This window comes from Trachemys scripta, chromosome 17 (assembly GCF_013100865.1).
Source record: "Trachemys scripta elegans isolate TJP31775 chromosome 17, CAS_Tse_1.0, whole genome shotgun sequence".
Classification (NCBI taxonomy): domain Eukaryota; kingdom Metazoa; phylum Chordata; order Testudines; family Emydidae; genus Trachemys; species Trachemys scripta.
Genome location: NC_048314.1, coordinates 1,178,826 through 1,198,409, shown reverse-complemented (window position 1 = coordinate 1,198,409; position 19,584 = coordinate 1,178,826). Strand labels below are relative to the sequence as shown.

The 19,584-nt window shown below is 60.8% G+C and overlaps 1 protein-coding gene and 1 pseudogene across 4 annotated transcripts in view; one reads left to right on the top strand and one right to left on the bottom strand.

Moving 5' to 3' along the window:
* LOC117867167 overlaps positions 1-19,584 on the top strand; it is a 658,956-nt pseudogene that overhangs the window by 323,355 nt on the left and 316,017 nt on the right.
* ABCA2 (ATP binding cassette subfamily A member 2) overlaps positions 1-19,584 on the bottom strand; it is a 142,660-nt gene that overhangs the window by 67,325 nt on the left and 55,751 nt on the right. For 2 of the 4 annotated variants that reach the window (XM_034751979.1, XM_034751982.1), the window contains exons 2-10: positions 18,327-18,420; positions 15,693-15,695; positions 12,529-12,640; positions 11,030-11,196; positions 9,228-9,355; positions 6,109-6,213; positions 3,377-3,562; positions 2,763-2,981; positions 182-504 (exon numbers count right to left, since the gene is read on the bottom strand). In XM_034751979.1, coding sequence (XP_034607870.1) covers positions 182-504; positions 2,763-2,981; positions 3,377-3,562; positions 6,109-6,213; positions 9,228-9,355; positions 11,030-11,196; positions 12,529-12,640; positions 15,693-15,695; positions 18,327-18,420 — 1,337 coding nt within the window. The remainder of the gene's footprint in view (positions 1-181; positions 505-2,762; positions 2,982-3,376; positions 3,563-6,108; positions 6,214-9,227; positions 9,356-11,029; positions 11,197-12,528; positions 12,641-15,692; positions 15,696-18,326; positions 18,421-19,584) is intronic. The other 2 variants (XM_034751983.1, XM_034751981.1) reach the window with 2 other exon arrangements.

The following is a 19,584-nucleotide window of genomic DNA, read 5'->3' as shown; positions in this document are numbered from 1 at the left end:
CCTGCTAATGGAGCTTGGTCTTAACCTGCAGCTTCCCCATGACCCCCCTCATGCCACCCCCAACCCTGGGCTGGCTCTGCCAAGGGACCTCGCTCCTACCCTGTGCCCTCAGTTACTGCAGCCCCGGACTCCCTTCGTCCCCTCATCCCAGGGACAGGGGCACCCGCCTGGCAGCTCCTACCGGTTGTTCCCGCAGAGGATGGGCTGCAGTCCTGCCCAGAGCTGCACGAAGGCCGAGCGCTGGCCCTGGGGGTTCTCTCCCACGGGCTCCCTGTCGCCCTCCTCCGTGGTGGAGTTGGCGCCGGCGGTGAAGTTGCCACCCCAGCTGGTGCTGTTGGTGGCGGGCGGGGGTGCTTTGCTGGCACAGGCGCCCTGGGGCAGCAGCTTGGCCAGAGCCGAGAGGATGTCCACGTCCTTCAGAACCTTCTCCATCTCCACGAGGTCCTCCAGGAGGGCGTGGAGCCGGTGCTGGGCCGCCGTGCTGTTCACCTCATCCAGCTTGAGCTGCAAAGCCAAGGGCGGGAGAGGTTCAGCAGCAGCACAGGGTGCCCACGGGTCCCGCTCTCCCAGCAGTTACCAGGGCCAAGGAGTCCAGCCAGGAGAGCGCCAAGGAAATACCCCCTGGCGTGAAATACACGGGGTCCATCATAGGTACAGGCTGTGCTGCACAGGGCCCGGGCTGCTACCCCCACAGCCCTGGACCCCCACCCGTCCAGCCTCCCAACATTCAACTCCATCAGCACTCGGCCTGGCCTTGCACCTCCTCCTCCCACAGCCTCCACCGGCTGCCCCTCGCCCGCTCCCTCCAGCATCCCCAGAGTGGGCTACTTGTCACACGGAGGGGTCCCGTTTATCTGCACCCGTCTGCAAGCCAGTCGCCCATTCCCTGTGCCTTGAGATGCCCCGTCCCCCTTGCGCTGTGCGTCAGGCGCTCTATGGAAACATACCACAGCGGCCTTGTGCATTCACAACGGGCGTAAGCAGCTGTAGGAAAATACCGGGAAGCCTCAGGCTCGGGACCGACACCTGCCAAGCCTCCAGAGCCCGACTTCACCTGGCAAGGTGCCAGTGGCAGGCTCGCATGTATGGGCCAGGCCATTTGCTGCGTCCCCTAAAGCTGGCAGGGGCCCGCTGCTGACAGGCAGAGACAGCAGCCAGTGTAATTAACACAGCAGGCACTGTGCAATGAACCTGCTCAGCGAGAGGATGTGGGTCCATGGAGCTGCCGGGCTCCCTGCACCCAGGCACCTTGCGTAGGACTCTGCCATTCGGTAAGCACCCGGTGGGATTCTGTTGGCCTCTCTGGCACATTCACCGTGCCCAGGCCCTGCTGCAAGGGCACGTCAACACCAACCGGTTCCCTTGCTCCAGCAGCTCTCCCAAGGGAGCCGGAATTGGAAGAAGCCACATACCAGAGGTGACTAAACTGAATAATGTTAAGTGCCCCAGGCATCCCCTCCCTAGGGACCCCATGGTACCTGGGAGTGGAGACCCCTGGGTGCGATTCCTGCCCTCGCTGATGCCAGAGAGCAAGACAGCACTGGGCACTCCACATGGTGAGAGCTGCACTGGTGGCCAGGGCCTGGGACAGCTCATGGAGCGCACACGCACAAGTGGGGCTGTTCCCAGGGATATCGCGTGATGGTGCTTGTGGGATGGAGCTCTGCAAAGCCCAAGAGTGGAAGTGACAATGCTTTCCAGTCACTATCTGCTCCCAGGACCCTGCAGCCCCAGGGAGCGAGGGAACGGCTTGGAGAGATAGACCGGGGCCCTGGGACAGCTGAAAGAGAAGGAGAGTGGATTCCCTTGCAAATAAAGGGTGCTGGTCTATGGGACGTGGACAACAGCCCCTAGGCCTGGCCCCATTCCCTGAACTGGCTGAGACCCAGTGGCCAGGAGGGCAGTGGCTGCACTGTGTTCAGGAGAGATCTCAGAGACACCCCAGCAAACCAACCCCGAGCAACAGAACAGCTCTGCGGCTGCACATGGTGAGCACGGGGGCAGGCAGAGGCCACGCACCTGGGGCAAAGGATGAATGGGCCCTTTGCAAACTCCGCCCTAGAGGCGGGGCTTTCTGAAATGACCAATCAGCTGAGGAAGCCAGGTGGTGCAAGTGAAGTGGGTTTGAAATATCAGACTAGGGAGGGCAAAGCCAGGCAGGAGGGAGGTGGGCCAGGAAGAGCTACCTTGGCTTGGGGGGGCAGAGGAGGGGAGCGGGGAAGGGACAGGGAGGCCTGGAGTGGAGAGCACAGGGCCCCTAAGCCTCTGACCTTCCAGTAGGAGTCTCAGCAGTGTTTGCTGACAGTTCAATGATCCCTCCTTATCCAGGGGGCCGGGGCTGGTGGCGGAGCGCCATGCACAGGGGCCCCTGGCCTGCAGAATGCTCTGCCCCCAAGGTCTGAACCCACCCACATCTGCTGGCTAAGCAGGCACACTGCAAAACCCACCTGGCGGAGCGGGCGGATCGAGAACCAGGTGGCAGGAGGGAGATCAGCTGGAACAAGCATTACCTGTGACCTGGCCAGGACAGCTGCTGCCTGGGGGCTGCAAGTTCAACAAACTGATGGCTTGAGCCCAGTACATCTCGTCCCTGGACACAGGGCTCGGCATCCTTACGCCGTCTGCTGGCAAGGTGGGAGCAGACTGGCAGAGAGGGCAAGGCACGTACCCAGCTTCCCCCTCCAGCACGGGCAGGCCCAGGTGTCAGAGCAGGGCAGCCGGAGACGTTCTCCCTCCCTTCGCCAGGCAGAGGTGCCACTTACCCTGCTGACGACTTTGTGCACGTCCAGCTGCTCCTTGAGCTCCATCGCCAGCTGGGTGAAGTGCTCCCGGCGGACGCTGGCGCTCCCGTTGCAGACGGTGGCCCGGTAGGCCCACAGCCAGGGCTGCCGGCTCCCAGGAACAGTCAGGATCTGCTTCAGTTCCTCCTGATCCTGGTCACAGGTCAGGTGCTCCAGCACCGATGGCGTGAAGAGGATGCTCTGCAGGAGAGAGGACGTGCTGTCACTCCCTGTCTGGGATGGCTCGGACTGGGACAGCCAAACTCTTCCAAAAAGCAGGGGCTTCCTTGTATTCTGAGCTGCCCCTCGCTTTCCCCTTCTGCCCAGGCGGCAGGGCACGGTGCCAGGCAGGGATCTGTTCCCAGCTCTGCCCGGACTCTGGGTATGTCCTTCACGTGGGAAGGACGGAGACTCCAGCCAGAGAGCCCCATGGTCCAATTTGGAGCGGTGGGGAATCCCGGCCAGAGACATTCTGGGCACAGGAGTCCCAGCCAGAGGCCCGTAACCCGTGGGGATGAGTCCCCTCCAGCATGGGGCTAGGGAATACACACAGCCGTCACACCGGAGCCTGCCCCCAATTGCTCACAGCCCCTCACCTCCATCTCCTTCACAAAGGCCTGGGGGCTGTAGGAAGCAGAGGCCTCGGAGGGTGCGCCGGCCAGGCCCAGGGCCTGGGACAGGAGGTGCAGGAGGGCCTGCCTGTGGGTGGATCTCTTGGGGTCGCGCAGAGCCCTGTGGATCAGCCCATCTTCCAGGTTCCTCCACCCGCCCAGAAGGCTCTCCTGGAACCAACAGGGGGGAGAGGCGGTGAGGGGACTGCGGCAGGAGGCGAGATCCCTGGCAGGGTGTGGAATGAAGAAGGCCCCGTGGGGCACTGACAAGAGGCCCACATGTCCCCCAAACTTCTAGCGGGCCAGAGAAGAACACCAGCATCTTCGCTCCCTCAGCCTCGAGGCCTGGCCAGCAGCAGGCGTGGGGCAAGGGGACCTCAGGAGAGACAGGGGAAAGGGGACCACTGGGGCAGGTACAAGGAGAGCTTGGAGAAGGGTAGAAAGGGGGACATGACCCATGGGGACTTTGGGGGCACAGAGAAGGGGAGATGGCAGAGAATGGGCCCTGGAGACCTTCAGGGGCAGGGGATGCCGGAGAAGTCTGGGGACAGGGATAGGATGGGGCATATGGCGTCAGCCGATGGAAGGAGAGGGCCTGGGGCTGAGGGGAAAGATGTAAAAGAGCGATGGGGTTCAGGGAGAGCTGGGGGCTCAAGGAGGGGAGACAGGATGGGGATTTAGGGAGAGGGTGATGCGACATAGCAGGCATGGAAATGTCCGCAGGGGCTGAGGGGGAAGGAGACATCCTTGTGGACTGGGAGCGTCGGCTGAAGCGGGGAGGGAGCAGTCAGGAGTGCCTGGCGGGGGATGGGGGGGATCTGTCCAGTGGGTCCAGACACCTCCATCTTCCCCAACTGTATCCAAAGAGGAGACCCCCACCTGTGTGAGCCTCTGGGGCAGCCTTCTCGGGGGGGGGGGGGGGGGGCGGGAAGCGCGAGCCTTCCAGCTCATTTCACGCAGGCTGCCCGCGGGTAGCAGTGACTGAAAGAGACCCTGGACCGGCCCAGACCGGGGCCAGGGGGAAAGGCTCCGTAGCCAGCCCCCATCCCACGACTGCACTGAGGAGACCAGAGCCTGAGGGCAGTGCAATGGGGTACCCCAATCCCGGCCCCTGTACTGAAGGGTGCCCAGTGCCCTTTGCAAAGGGCCTCTCGAGTTCGGGGAGAGCTCCCTGCCTCCCACGCCTCCAGAGCGAGGGGCAGGGAAAATCCCCCCCATACAACACGAGTACAAGAATCCCGCCTCAGCATGGCCGGCGGGATGAGGTGACCTCTCCAGGTCCCTTCCAATCCCGCCTTGCCATGGTCCTGTGACGGACGCTGCCGTGGGATGGCTCAGGCAGGGCGTAGGGCCAGCTAGATGTGGGAGGACGCGCTACCCGCACAGACATGCTGCCGCAGTGGGAACACAGGGCTCGGACTCCCGGGGGAAAGCAGCCCTCCCCGGCACAGCCTCTAGCCCGCGGGGAATGAGCCAGCCCCAGCCCGGCTGTGCCATTACCGGCGAGAGGCGCACGGCAGGGAAGTGACCCACTGAGCCAACGGCAGAGCCAGGAGCAGAGCCAGGAACCAACCCCGGGCTCCCAGTCTCGTGCTCAGGCCACTTGACCACGGCTCGTTCCGGGAGGGCAGAGGGGTCTCGGCAGCTGTCACTGGCTGGAACGCAGGACGCCCACTCCCCACTCCATCGCCGAGAGGGGAAACCAATCCCCCCCAGCAGGGCCAGAGGCCCAGCAAACAGGACTGGCTTTGGTACTGTTCGTGATGCTGACGTGACCCACACGCCGGCAGGAAGCGGAGGGGTGGGTGCTGCAGGGACCTGCTCTGGGCTGCAGCTACCTGACGACTGTGATAATCTGGAAAGGAACCGTGCTGGTGTGGGGCAGGCAGGGAGACGGTGCTGCCCAGCAAGCCCTAGCCGCCACGCAGCCTTCCCCCCAGCCCTCTTTCCCCCCCACACTGCAGCCAGCCCTCTTCCTCCTCCCCCCCCACCCCCAACTCCAGGACCACGCAGCCAGCCCTCTTCCCTCCCAACCCCAAGGCAGCCAGTCCCCCCCGTCACACCACCACACAGCCTTCCCCCCACACCCAGCCACACTGTCACACAGCCAGTACTCTTCCTGTCCCTCCCCAGCCCCACCACGCCCCCGACCCTCTTCCTGTCCCCCCGCACCTCCGCCTCCCCGCAGCCTTCTCCCTGGCCCCTCAGACAAGAGCAGGGCAGGGGACTCTCAGCGCTCATGAGTGACACGAGCCAGACAGTCTCAGCTGTTTCCTTTCCGAGACCCACAGCCAAGCAGGGCATGCAGGGGGCCAGCGTTTGTTTTGTTGGTTTTGTTTTCCCCAGGTTTTAGTGCCTCTGGGAGTCCCTTACAAAGCTGAAATAAGGGCTGGCCCCGCCTCCCTGGGGTGTCCTGGCTCCCCGCGTAAGGACAGAAGCAGGGGACTCGCTGGAGACCCAGGCAGGCAGCAGAGCCACGCAGCAAGAGGTGTCCTGGGCTGGAGAGCTGCCCATTCGGCGAGCACAGGACGATAAATGGCCGCTCCAGCACTCCTGGGCCCGCGACGTCCCAGACGTTCCGCTGCCCCCATGAACCTTCCTCTGCTCCCGCCATCCCCCTGGCTCCAGTGTCAGGATCTCCCTCAGAGAGCGTGCCCCAGCTCAAGCCGTCTCCTGCATTCCCCCCACCACCTCCCGACCCACACCTCTCTCCACACCTCCAGCTGGAGAATCTTTTCCCCAGCGCTGAATCGGTCCCAGGGCTGTCTCTCGTGGGCGTCATCTGCCGAGGCGGGCGAGGAGCCGAAAAACAGGCGATAGACCTGCAAGGGGAGAGCACGCGGAGAGATTATCACCGTCTGCAGGGACGGCCATGGGAGGAGATTGCTGAGACCTGGGGGGGTGGGGGGGGGGGTCTAACCCACCAGGCCAAGGCCAAGGCTGGAACCTGAAGCGATGCAAATGTGACGTTATTGACATAAACTGGGACCGTATAGATCATTGTTGCAACCAAGGTCCTGTAGTGGCACCCAAATCTTGTATAAAGGGGGTCAAATGGGGTGTCTAGGACAAGGTTATGGTTTACTGGTTATGATTATGCTGTCTATATGTGTGTATCAGTTTTGTGGTCGAAGTTATGAATATTGGCTCTATACTGTCTGTATGGCAAACTTATGCTATGCTTCTGGGTGACATCCCAGACAAGCTGAGATTAGCTCTGCCTAGCCTGCTTGATGGCCCATTAAGGACCTCAGCTATACAATGGACCCATTGAGAGAAGGCAGATACGCCTTGTAACTCAGCAAAGTATGCAGGGACTGGCCCATGTGACTCCAGAATCCATTTTGCTGTAATTTTCCACAGTAAGAACAAAGAGGTATTCTTACACCTGGAAAAGACTATATAAGGCTGATGCCTCATCTCCATCTGGTCTTCAATCCTGCTTCACACCTCTGGAGGAACTTTGCTACAAACTGAAGCTTTGAACAGAGGACTGAGGACCCATCCCAGCGGGGGATGTATTCCAGAGACTTGATTTGAACCTGCAGTTTATTCCATCGCTGCTGCAAGCCTGAACCAAGAACTGTGCCATTACTGTATGTAATTGATTCCATTTAACCAATTCTAACTCTCATCTCTATCTTTTTCCTTTTATAAATAAACCTTTAGATTTTAGATTCTGAAGGATTGGCAACAGCGTGATTTGTGGGAAAGATCTGATTTGTATATTGACCTGGGTCTGGGGCTTGGTCCTTTGGGATCAGGAGAACCTTTTTCTGTTACTTGGGTACTGGTTTTCATAACCATCTGTCCCCGTACGAGTGGCACTGGTGGTTATACTGGGAAACTGGAGTGTCTAAGGAGATTGCATGAGAGACTTGCGGTTAGCCAGTAGGGTTAGACCGAAGTTCCCTTAGTCTGGCTGGTTTGGTTTGCCTTAGAGGTGGAAAACACCCCAGCCTTGGGCTGCAACTGCCCTGTTTAAGCAATTTGTCCTGAGTTGGCGCTCTCAGTTGGGTTCCGCCAGAACCGCATTGTCACAGCAAACTCAGACTGGACGTTAGGAGGGGAGGGGAGGTAACCAGTCAGAATGACTGGCTGAGCACGAGGAGGAGCCCATTGTCGGCCATCTGTAAACCAAGCTGTCCTAACTATAAAGGGAAGGGTAACAGCCCTCCTGTGTACAATACTATAAAATCCCTCCTGGCCAGAGGCACCAAAATCCTTTTACCTGTAAAGGGTTAAGAAGCTCAGGTAACCTGGCTGACACCTGACCCAAAGGACCAATAAGGGGACAAAATACTTTCAAATCTTGGGGGGAGGCTTTTGTTTGTGCTCTTTGTTTTGGGGGTTGTTCGCTCTTGGGTCTAAGAGGGACCAGACATCAATCCATGTTCTCCAAATCTTTCTGAACAAGTTTCTCATATTTCAAACTTGTAAGTAACAGCCAGGCAAGGCGTGTTAGTTTATCTTTGTTTTCTCAACTTGTGAATGTTCCCTTTGCTAGAGGGAAGTTTATCCCCGTTTTGCTGCAACTTTGAAACTAAGGCTAGAGGGGGTTCCTCTGGGCTCTTTTAATCTGATTACTCTGTAAAGTTATTTTCCATCCTGATTTTACAGAGATGATTTTTACATTTTCTTTTTTATAAAATCCTTCTTTTAAGAACCTGACTGATTTTTCCATTGTCCAAAGACCCAGGGGTTTGGGTCTTTGATCACTTTGTAACCGATTGGTGAGGATATTATTCTCAAGCCTCCCCGGGAAAGGGGGTGTAGGGGCTTGGGGGGATATTTTGGGGGAAGAGGAACTCCAAGTGGCCCTTTCCCTGTTTCTTGTTAAATCACTTGGTGGTGGCAGCGTACCAGGTTTGAACCTAAGCTGGTAGAAATAAGCTTAAGGGGCTTTCATGCGGGTCCCCACATCTGTACCCCAGAGTTCAGAGTGGGGAGGAAACCCTGACACAAGCCGAGGTGTCTCCTGCCCTAGCTCAGCCTGACGTTCCTGGGTTGGACGCAGAAATCGCTGAGTGAAGCTCTGCCGGTGCTGGGCAGGGAGGCTGGCTGCTGGGAGCCCTCTCCACTGCTGCTGCAGAACCAGCCCTTCTCCTACACCTCTTGGATTCCCAGCCCTGGGCTCCTTCCTGGGGCATGCCCGTCTCCTGTCCGGCTCATCTGGTTGGCATGGACAGAGCCATGGGGCAGGAGGTCTCAGCCTGCAGCTATGAAGGAGAGATGAGTCTCAAGGCAGCAGAGGTGGAAGCCGGGGAGCAAGGCTCCGGAAGAGGCCAAGGAGTGTCTGTGACTCTCCGGCTGCCTGTGAACAAGCCACTGCACCACGGCGAGACCAATTCAGCCACTCCCAAACCGGAGTGGCGTTGGGACCCCGTGCGCCAACTTGCAGTGCCACCCGGTTTGGGGGCTACTCAAATGTGGCTTTCCAGCCATTTCCAAGCTCTCACGGACTCAATTCAAATTCACAAATTACGTGACCACCGTGATCTGCGACAAGCTCTCAGCCTTGCCAGGGGTCCGAAAGCGAGAGAAAGCGCCATGTATCACTGCCATGGCCCTGGGATCACAATGCGTAACCCCTGCCCGTCCCTGGTGCCCATGGCCATCGGCTGGCTAGATGGGTGCTGTGTGCCCACCACAGACATTGGATAGCATCTGACAGAGAGGAGGCCTGAGCCTGACTCATCCAGGGCAACTCCCGTTGGCAGGCAGGTGTGGGTACTCAGCACCTGGCGGGATCGAACCTTCTGTCCTTTCATGCCCTCCTGCCCCATGGCTGTGTGGCTGCGCTCCTCAGAGTGGGGTTCCCCGTACAGGCACCTACCTCCTTGAGGTTGATGTTGGAGCCTAGCAGCAGCTGGGCCGTCTCATTGGGCAGGGAGAGGTTCCGAGTGAGGAAGCGATGAAGTTCACTCTGGTTCTTCACCGCGGAGCCCAACGTGAAGCCGGACGCTGGTGGGGAGCAAGAGAAACACCGCGACGTTAGAGGCTTGTGCCGCCCTCCACCGAACACGTGGGCCAGGGCTGGGCACTGCTCAGCTGTGCGGGCGAGATTTCTCGCTTGGGCCCATCTGAGCTGAATCCTGAGAGCCGGTCGTGCTGGGCACGCCAAGAGAGCTGGTGGGGCTCTAAGACATGCTAGCTAGCAGGGGTTGAACCCACACCTAGGCTTTAACCCCTTTCAAAAGGTAATCGCTGATCGTGGCCAGTTCTAGGCGCCCCTTTAGGATTGAGCATGCCAGCTGCTCTGTGTCCGCAGCCCCCCCAGCACAATGGGGTCCTGGTCCGTGGCTGGGACGCCTCGGCGCTACCGTAATACACCTAATAAATAACAATCCCAATATAAACGCCGTCATCCTTGCCTGCATTCGGTGCGGTTTTACACCTTGTTAGTCAATGCATGGACTAAGCTCACCTCGTTCTCCTGGCCTGGGCAGGCAGCAATGCCCCAGGGACCTGGGAACCAGGGCCTGAGGCGGGTACAGCCCAGTAGCACCATGCCACTCACATAGGGAGGCGCCTCCGAGATGCTTTGTCAAGACAAGGATCCTCAGTTCCCCTTTCCTTTGCTCTGTGCAAGTGAAACGTTCCCTGGAACGGCCGCAGGGCGGGTACGAGCCTCGGGCACTGGGGTGAGCCCTCGGCCCGTCTAACTCTGTTTGAGCAGGGGACATAGACACAACCCCACGTGGCTTATGTGACCAGCCCCCGGGCACGAAGAACGAGTCGTGTCTCCTCGACAGCAGCTGTGACAGCCCCCATGAGAAGCCAGCGACCGGGACGCCACCGCGGGGACAGAGGCTGATCTGTGAGAGGAGGTTTAGCTGCCCGTGGTTTGTCCAGCCCAAGGGGCCAGACTGACCTGGGGAAGGCTCCGGAGGGGAGCGGCGCTGGGTCAGTCAAACAGGTCTCAGGGAGAAGTGCCCCAGGTCCGGAGGTGGAGGGGGGAAGGAGTGGACGCCAGCACGTTAACTGCCGGTGCTCAAGGCCTGGCAAAACACCAGCAAGGCCCCAATTTGCCCCATAGGTTTAAAGGTCACCCTTCCAGACCTGCTGTGGGCACATGACAATCCGCTCGGCGGACCCTGTCCCACGGCTTTGCTGCCACCACTACAGCCCCTCAAGCTCTCGCTCAGGCTCCAGACCCCACAACCAGGCCCCAGAGAGCACAATGGGAGAAGCCCAAGTGTTGGGCCACAGCTCAGGTCGGCAGCAGCCAAGGGAGCCTGGCAGTGCGGCTGGCAGAGTGGGGCTCCCCCCCGCCCAGCCCTCCCTGCTCACACCCAAGAGCGGGAGACACAAAACGATCCAGAGACGGCTGCATCCCTGCCCCAAACTGTAGGCGGCTCCCCGCACCGGGATGCAATGACAGCGCTGCAGAAATGGGCCCTGAGCTGTGGGGAGGCTCCGAGCCACCCAGACAGGGACCTGGACTCCGTGCCGCGGGGCCATCCCCATGACGGCTCTGCGAATGGCAATGCTGCTATTTCCCAGGGTTCACCCAGCTCCCGCTGCCAGATCCCCGCCTGGACCCGAGCCCCAGGCCTGCCACAGCCCAGCCAGCTGCCCCGGGGATGGTGGTGACTCATCAGTGGGGGCGGGCTAGGCCCGTGGCCTCGTCCCTACCTGCCCGGCTGTCGAAGTGGGTCTCCATGGAGCTGGGCTCGCTGTTGCTGAGCGACTCCAGCTGCCGCCGCAGGGACTCCAGCTCCTCCTCCAGCCCAGGGTGATTCGGGTCAAACAGGTTGCTCTCTTCCACCACCTCATTGAGCCGCTCCAGGAGCTGGGTCACGCTGGGGGAGAGCGGAGAGGAGGGGCCTTAGCACAACCAAGGATGGCCTGTGAGAGGGGGCACCTGGGGGGCAGTGCCCCCGCCAGGCACTGGCCAGGCTGATGACTAGCAGGGAGGAAAGCAAACGGGCTGCCAGGGTGAGGGTCATTGGTGGAGCAGGTGTGTCTTCAAGGGAGATCCCACCTCCCATCAAGGGGTCAGCCTCCCTGCACACCCCCAGGACAGCTCCCTGCCTGCCCCTTAACCCTGTCCCTGCCGGACACTGTGGGGCTGGGATTTGCTGGGCGGCAGAGCTCATCTCAAATTCAGCCAAGCCTTTGAGTCAGCAAGTGAAGCCAGCCAGCTGCCATGGGCCCACGTGGAGCTCAGCGCTCCAGCACCATCGCTGGAGGCCCGCCTGCTCCCCCAGACCACCCGCCAGCCCTCGCAGAGCAACAACACTGCTCTCTGCTCCCAGCACAAGGCCAAGCCAGCCAAGCAGCACTGACGAGAGGTTCGAGCAGGGGGCATGGCCCTGTCTGATCTGGGCAAGGTGGGCACTGGGGAATTCTGGCCAAGGAAATGAATGGAGGCAGGCGAGAGCCGTAGCCGCGTCCAGGGAGCGATGGCTCAGCTGCACGGATCCCAAAGGGAGGGAGGGATTTCATCCTGCTGGGAGCCGCTCAGAAAGGACAAGTCTACAGAGAACTGGCTCTTCCCCTTGTCAGACACCCGGCATGAATCGGGGACGTGGCGAGCGGGTCCCCTCCCCACTGTATTCCCAGGCTCCTGGACAAACCCAAACCCCGAGGACGGCGAATGGTGGGCAGTTCACAACTCAAAACCGATCCAACCCAAAAAGCGAAGGCCGTCATGGGCCAGGAACGCGCCTGGACTCAAGCACTAGCCCCAGGGCTGTGCCGGCGCACGCAGGCCAGGAACGGAAAGCGGTGGGTCTATTTTCATCTTCTCCGAGGAGAGGTGGGCACCCAGGGAACAAACAGCAGTAGAGGGTGAAAAATAAATCGGGGTTTCAGTCCCGATGAACAACTCCGCATTTCTGCAGGGCTGTCAGGCTAGGAATCTGGGGACTTAGAAAGAGGAACTAAATAATCCTGCCGGCGGGTATTATCGGCGTTGCTTTATAGATGGGGAAACAGGCACATGAGGGGAAGTGACTTGCCCATGCCATGCTTTAACCTTTTCCTCTCCCACCTGCAGCCATTTCCGTGTCCTTGTAAACCCGTACACAGCCAGCATGAGCAAGGGAGAGGGCATGTGTCTGGACGCGCACCTGCGCGCAAAGCGGACCCAAGGCAAACAGACAAGCCGTCAAGGAAAGGGACGGACTCACGTGGAATTAGAATACTGCAGGAATCCAAACTCATCTCTCTGGCCATCGGGACATAAGGACTGCATCACCGGCAGGATCCCAGCCGAAGTGAGCGGGGCTGCTGTGTAGAAAGCTGGAGAGGGAGAGAGACAGTACGAGAGAGAGAGGAAAGATATAGGGGGACAGGGAAGGGGGGGACAGGTGCAGGGGAGACAGACACCCAGTTCAAAGAGAAGCATGAGTGTTGGATCAGTACGATTATTGGCTAGTACGTTATCTCCAAGTGGAAGGTCAGAGGGTAAAGGTCAGAGGTCACGGAGCCCCGCTCTGTCATGTTAGCCTCTGTGAGGTGCCCAGTGGGTCTCCCCGGCCGGCATCCAGGAGCCAGTCCTCCTTTCTCACCAGGACCCTGCATGGGGCAGCTGGTCCCACCACAGGGCCGTTCTGTCGTGGGGCCAGACCCCACAGCTGTGTGGGGCGCTACGCTCATCTCCAGTTCCCTGGGGCACTTTTAAAGCCCCCTGGGTCCAGGCTGCAGGGGCCTGCCACCCCTCGCTGCCCTGAGCACTCCCCAAGCCCCCAGCTCCCAGGAAGCAGGGGGGCCCCCGGGGAAGCTGCAAACCCAGCGGCTGCTCTGATCAGCCCGGTAGCGAATCTCAGATGTAGGGTTGATTTTCAGAAAGGAGGGGGGTGAACGGGGCCCAGGGTGAGAGCAGCCGGTGCTAGAAGCCCCTGGGGCACTTTTGAATGGGCCGCGCCCCTGCCCGGCTCCCTAAATCTATGGCTGGCCGAGGCGAAACATGGGAGTTTTATTAGGAAGCAGAATTGGTGAGGCAGGGAGGAGGCGGCCGCTGGGATGAGAACGTGTGAAGGGGGGTGAGGATGTTAACAAGCGACCTTTCCCTATAGCTCCACCGTCAGCCGCGACTAGCAAAGACACAGCCTTTGCCCACTTTGGGCCATCCCCCAGCCCCGATGGTGCATCTCCCCAGGTTCCTGTCTCGTGCGATCGCTGTTCCCATAACGAGCCAAATATTCCAAATTAAAATAGCAGAACCAGCATGCGGTTGGTGTCAGCTAACGTGCCTCAGGTAGGGGAGGGCGGTGAGCCCACGGATGCCACCAGGGACGCAGCTGGGCTTGGCTGTCATGCCCACGGCATGGCCCCACTGCTTCTGGGCCGGCCACAGGTGGAATGGAAGCACCCACCTCCAAGGGTGCTGGGGCGACTGGCAAGCAGGAGCAGAGGCACCGGAGGGGCGAGGAAACCGGGCTGGGATCCAGAGGGGACTGTTCTAGCGACCAAGAGCTGCTAATAATCCCATCTCTGTGCTCACAAAGAGCAGGGTGAGCCCTGGCAGTGAGCCCCCTCCCCTGTATGCCAATGTTGGGGGGGACGGGGCCTCCCATCTGAGCTGAGGTGTGTGGTGGGGGGAGATGGGGTCTGGGGGAGAGCCCCCTCCCAGCTCCAGGCACCCTGTGTGGTGGGCGGGGTGGGGAGATGGGATCGGACGGCGAGTCCCCTCCATCCCCAGTCACTCATCGGGACGTCACATTGTCCTGCTGCTCAGTTATTCAGCAGCGAACTCCCACTGGAGGGGCCGTGGGAACTGGGGCTGGCCCAGCTACTCCAGTCCTGAACCCGGGCCTGGAGCAGCAGAGACAGGGCTCCGTCGCCAACTGTTCAGACAATTTAAATAATAAACCCTAACTCCTGGCTTCTGTTCACTAATGTGGTTAGAGTCAAGAGTGGCTCTAAAGCCCCCCTCCCGCCCCACCCCCACGGTGGAGCTAGGGCTGTGTTCCTAACGGCACTGCAGAGAGGCAGGGACTGGTGAAGAGACACACATGGATGCAGATCCGTGAGCCTCAGGACAGACTGGGATTCAATAAGGCTGTGGGGCAAAGCAGCGAACCAGATGGGACACCAGACACCAGCCCGCGGCAGGCTGGGGCGATGGGGATCAGGGACAGAGTCATCTCCAGCTTACAGCAGCTCAGGGAGCCCGAGGGGAGAATCGGAAAGGGGCTTTGCACTGCAGAGGAAATAATGGGCAAACTATGGGGGAGAGGGCCCTGGCTTCCCCCCTGAAACAGCCCAGCTCAACCCTGGGGGTTAAACCCACTTGCACCGGCACTGGGTCAGAACAGCCTAGGCCAGACCCAACGTGCCTTGGAACAAGTTTAAAAAAAAAAAAAAAAACAAGTATTTTACCTCTTGGAGAGAGAGAGAGAGACACACACACACACACACACTCTCGCCTGCCCACCCATCCATGTACGTACACACACATGCACACACCCACACGCACACAGGCCCCATCCCCACTATAAAAGCAATGCTATCGAGGTCCCAGTTACAACACAATTGTCCTCAGGTGTGATTCCACTGGGGTTCAATCTTCCAGCGTTGGTGGCCTCCCCCCATCCCGGCACCTGGCATAGAGCAGGCTGGCACACCGCCCCAGGACACTGTCTCGCACAGGTCAGCTCTGGCCGTGCTATCCGCACGCCGGGAACAACCGTGCGGTTACCAGGTCCCCCACGGCAGCCACTGCCACGGTGTAGATGAACCCAGCGAGGGGTCTCCAGCTCCTCCCCACAGACACACAAGGAAATGCGAGAGACAGGAATAGTGCACTGCTTCTTACCCGGGTTAGAGCACAGTTTGCCCCAAGGGGGAACACAATGGGGCTGGAGGGGGGGGAAGGGGGACCAGTCTCTCCCTCACTGCTCCCCTCCTCCACAGCTGGGCCCCTCCTTTAACCCCTGCAGAGCCCATGACCCAATGGACAGAACCTGTTTGACCCAGCCAAGCTCAGCAGCGACTGTTAAACTCAGGAAGGGGCCCGGCCACGAGACAGAGAGGAGGGGAAGGAGCAGGGAATGAGAATTGTGGCCGAGTCAGGAGCCTGGGCTGACCGCGGCACTGGGGGACTCCAGGAAAGATGGTGGGTCTATGGCACAACCCAGAATGGAGCCTGTGGCTGTGGTACTCTGGGCAGGTTCCTTTTCACCCGTCCCCACGGGGGTGCGAGGAGGAGGAGGAGGAGGAGGGATGAAGGCTCGGGTTAAGTAAATGTGTTAGTCAAAGCAGCCAAGAAAGCCGGGCCACCATGGCCGCCGTTTCCCAGAATGCTTTGCCAAAGGGGAGAGCGGGAGCGCCAACCCAACCGACAACTTACAGACTGGAGCATGCAGTGGCAGCGTGGAGGAGAGGCAGACAGGGGAGTGATGATGGGGAAAGAAAAAGAGAACGTGTGTGAGAGAAAAACAAAACAAAGAGCACAGGTCAGAGATGGGGGCCCCGGCTCGCGGGCAGTCACAGCCTGGCCGGGCGTGCCTCCTCGCCAGTGCCAATGGCTCTCCACGTGCAGGGATGGCTGAAACAGGCTCAGGACACCGTTACCCTCGGCCATGGCCTGCCCCACTCCCAGAGAGCCAGGGCACCGCACTGATGTGTCCCAGTGCCCCTTACACTCTGCCCCACCCCTCTCTCCTCCCCGCCCGCCCAACCCCCATCAAGCCCTAGCGAAGCTGCTTCATTTCCCCAGGCAGCGGCCAGGGGCTGAGCTCTCTGCTGGGGACGTGGGGTGGGGGCCTGGAGGGGGTGGGGGGCTGGAATAGCGAGGAGCAGAGCCCGCTGGAACACACCGTCCATCCTGGGGTTCTTGGCTGGCGCCTGATTCTGCAGCCAGTTTCCGCCAGCTTCCCTCCCTCTCCCCCAGCCTCCTCCCCTGGCAGGGGTGCCAACCCCTGCATCAAGGCACCTACCAGCCTGACAATGGGGCAAGGAAGGACTTCCCCTGGGGGCTGCGGGGTCTCCTGCCCCTTCCTATGGGAGCTGGCCGCTCACACCAACAGATGCTGGCCCCGAGGGAGCCCTGCTATGAGCCAGGCAGGCAGCACAGCCTAGTGGCTAGGGCACCGGACTAGGAATCAGGACCAGGTTCAGTTCTTGGGTTTGCCATTGACCTGCGGCCTGACCCTTTCACCTCAGTTTCCCCTCGGTCTATTCAGACGGGGCGCTAGGTCTGTGCAGCGCCTGGCGCAATGGGGTCCCAATGGCATTCGGGGAGTCTAGACGCTAACGTAACAATGATAAAACCTGGGCTGGCAATTCCTGTCCCTGCATGCCAGTCTCCACCCTCATCCGGCTGGAATGGCAGGGCCTGTGAGGAGCTGCCCTGGCATCCCCGGCCAGCCCAGGGGAGAGCCCTGGATTCTTATTGGAAGGGGGAATCTGCTGGAGCTCTGTTTTTCTATAGGGGGCCCCGGCAGCTCTCATCCATAGGGGCTGCTCCTTCAATGCACCAGCCCTGGGGGATTGGAGCTGTGGACAATGCAGCCACTTTACAAGGCTCACTGGACTCAGGCAGGGGCTGGGAAGCCCCCGGGCACCAGCTCTGCCCCTGGGAAGAGCTGGCCGGAATTGCATGGTCCAACTGCACTGCCAGGTTAGCCCAGGTGAGCGGCACAGGGGGGGAGCGGCTGGGTTAGCCTAGGCCGGTGCGAGCAGCCACACGCCCTGGCCTGCCCGAGTTGCTGCACTCCCCTGTGTGTGGCTAGGACATCTGGGGGATCCAGACCCCTTTGTGCTGCATGCAGCTGAGCCGGTCTCGGACTGTCCTGGGCGGGCAGCGGGAGGTGGTGTGTGCGGGAAGGCCCACGGGAGGTCTCAGCGCTGGGGGGGGGCTGTCCGTTATGCCCCGCCCCCGACGGGTGAGGAGGCCCAGGCTGCCCGGGTCCGGGCGGCAGAGGGGAGCTCTGGGCACAGCCAGCCAGCGGCAGCTAATCCAGGCTGCTCATTTCCAGCCACCCACCCAGATCCAATTAGGAGCCAGCCCATGCCCAGCCGCTGGAGACGGGTCCCAGCGAGTGGGGCTCCTGCCGGCAGGCCAGCTGGGAACTCTGCTCCCCTCAGTCAGCGAGGGGGCTGACCCCCTCCCAGCACCCATCTCTCTGCCCCTCTCTGTGGCCAAGAGCAAGCAGAGCCTCTGGGCCTCCCACTCTGATGAGGCCCCCCCCATAGTCCCTCTGGCACCCCCTGAGCTCACATATGGGGCTGGAGGGGAATCCAACACCCACCCTGAGCGAGGGGAGCCAGCCAGCAGCCCTGGGGAAGGGGACTCACCCCCAGGAGCCACCCTCCCTGTGCCAGGCTCTTGGCCTTGCTTTCCCAAGCGTACAGCGATGCATCTCAGCCCAGGGAGCAGCTGGGATGGGCTGGCAGAGGCCCCTCCAGCCTGCTGGCCCCTGCGGGACACGAGGCGGTGCAGGGAGGGGGCTGGGAGATAGCCAATTGGCCAGGCTGCTGCAGGGAAGTGGGTTACCAGAAGGGTGGGGCTGTGAGCTGCCCCAAGGAGCAGTGGGGGGAGCTGCCGAGGGACCCGCTTGCACATGCCCCCGCTCCGCTCCTTTGTCTCTACACTGCGCCCCCACCCCCTGCTGCAGCCGCACTGACAGGGTGACCACTGGAGGAACATCCCGCCTTCCGGATCCCTGCAGCCTCTGGCCCCAGAGCCTCGACCACCAGACCCTCCCACTGGGCCGGCACACACTGACCCCCGCTCATCCCCACCGGGCCTCCCAGTGAGCCCCCTCCCTGCCCAGTGCCCGAGCCCTCCCCAGGAGTGTTCTCTAAAGGAAGAATCTGCTTGGCTGAGAGGGAGGCGACGGCTGGGGGTCTGTGCTATCACTGGGGGGTATTCCCCTGTCTTACCCCCCAGGCCCTCCACTTCTCTCCCACCCGCCGCCCCGAGAAGACAGGGCATTGCCCTCCAGAGCGTGCCGGCACCTTCCCCACGGCCCACACTCACCTTCCTTCACGGGGATGGTGGGCTTCTTCTGCCGCAGCCCCAGGAGGATGAAGAAGAGGACCAAGGGGATGAAGATCTCGAAGGCCAGCACCCACTGAGGACAAGACAAAAAACACAGGAGACCATGAGGTTCAGGGCGGTTTTCTGCCCCCCACTTCCTGTAGGATCCATCCAATCAGCACAGACTTTGCTCAGTTTCTTGGGGGTCAAACTGCTCCATTTTACCCATTTACTGAGATCGCTCCCCACTGCACACACTCCCACTGGGTCCCCACTGACCTCCCTGGACTAACAGCACCCAGGGAGCAGGAGACGAGACACAAGCCAAGCATCTCAACGCCAGGGCATCCTGGCCTAGCAGGCGGGCAGCTTAGGGGAGCAGGGCCCAGACCCTCAGAAATATTTAGGACAGGGGTGAGCAAACTATGGCCCACAGGTCGCATCCCCGCTCCTGCGCTCCAGCCGGGGAGCAGGGTCAGGGGCCACTTCTAGCGGCTCCCGGAAGCAGCAGCATGGCCCCCCTCTGGCTCCTACGCGTAGGGGCAGCCAGGGGGCTCTGCACGTCGCCCCCACCCCAAGCGCCGCCTCCGCAGCTCCCATTTGCTGGGAACCACGGCCAATGGGAGCTGCAGGGGCGGCGTCTGCGGATGGGGCACCACACAGAACCGCCTGGCCGTGCAGGAGCCGGAGTGGGGACATGCTGCTGCTTCCAGGAGCTGCTTGAGGTAAGTGCTGCCTGGAGTCTACACCCCTGAGCCACCCCTCTGTGCCCCAACCCCCTGCCCTTATCCCCCTCCTGCCCTCCAAACCCCTCGGTCCCAACCCAGAGCACCCTCCTGCACCCCAAACCCCTCATCCTCATTGGGGGGGAGGGATAGCTCAGTGGTTTGAGCATTGGCCTGCTAAACCCAGGGCTGTGAGTTCAATCCTTGAGGGGGCCACTGAGGGATCTGGGGCAAAATCAGTACTTGGTCCTGCTAGTAAAGGCAGGGGGCTGGACTCGATGACCTTTCAAGGTCCCTTCCAGTTCTAGGAGATGGGATATCTCCATAAAGAAATTAAAGAAAGAAATCCTCAGCCCCACCCCACACCCCCAGCCGGAGCCCTCACCCCCTCCTACACCCCACTCTCCCACCCCAGCCCGGAGCCCCCTCCCGCACATTGAACTCCTCATTTCTGGCCCCACCCTGGAGCCCACACCCCCTCCCGCACCCCAACCCCAATTTCATGAGCATTCATGGCCTGCCATACAATGTCT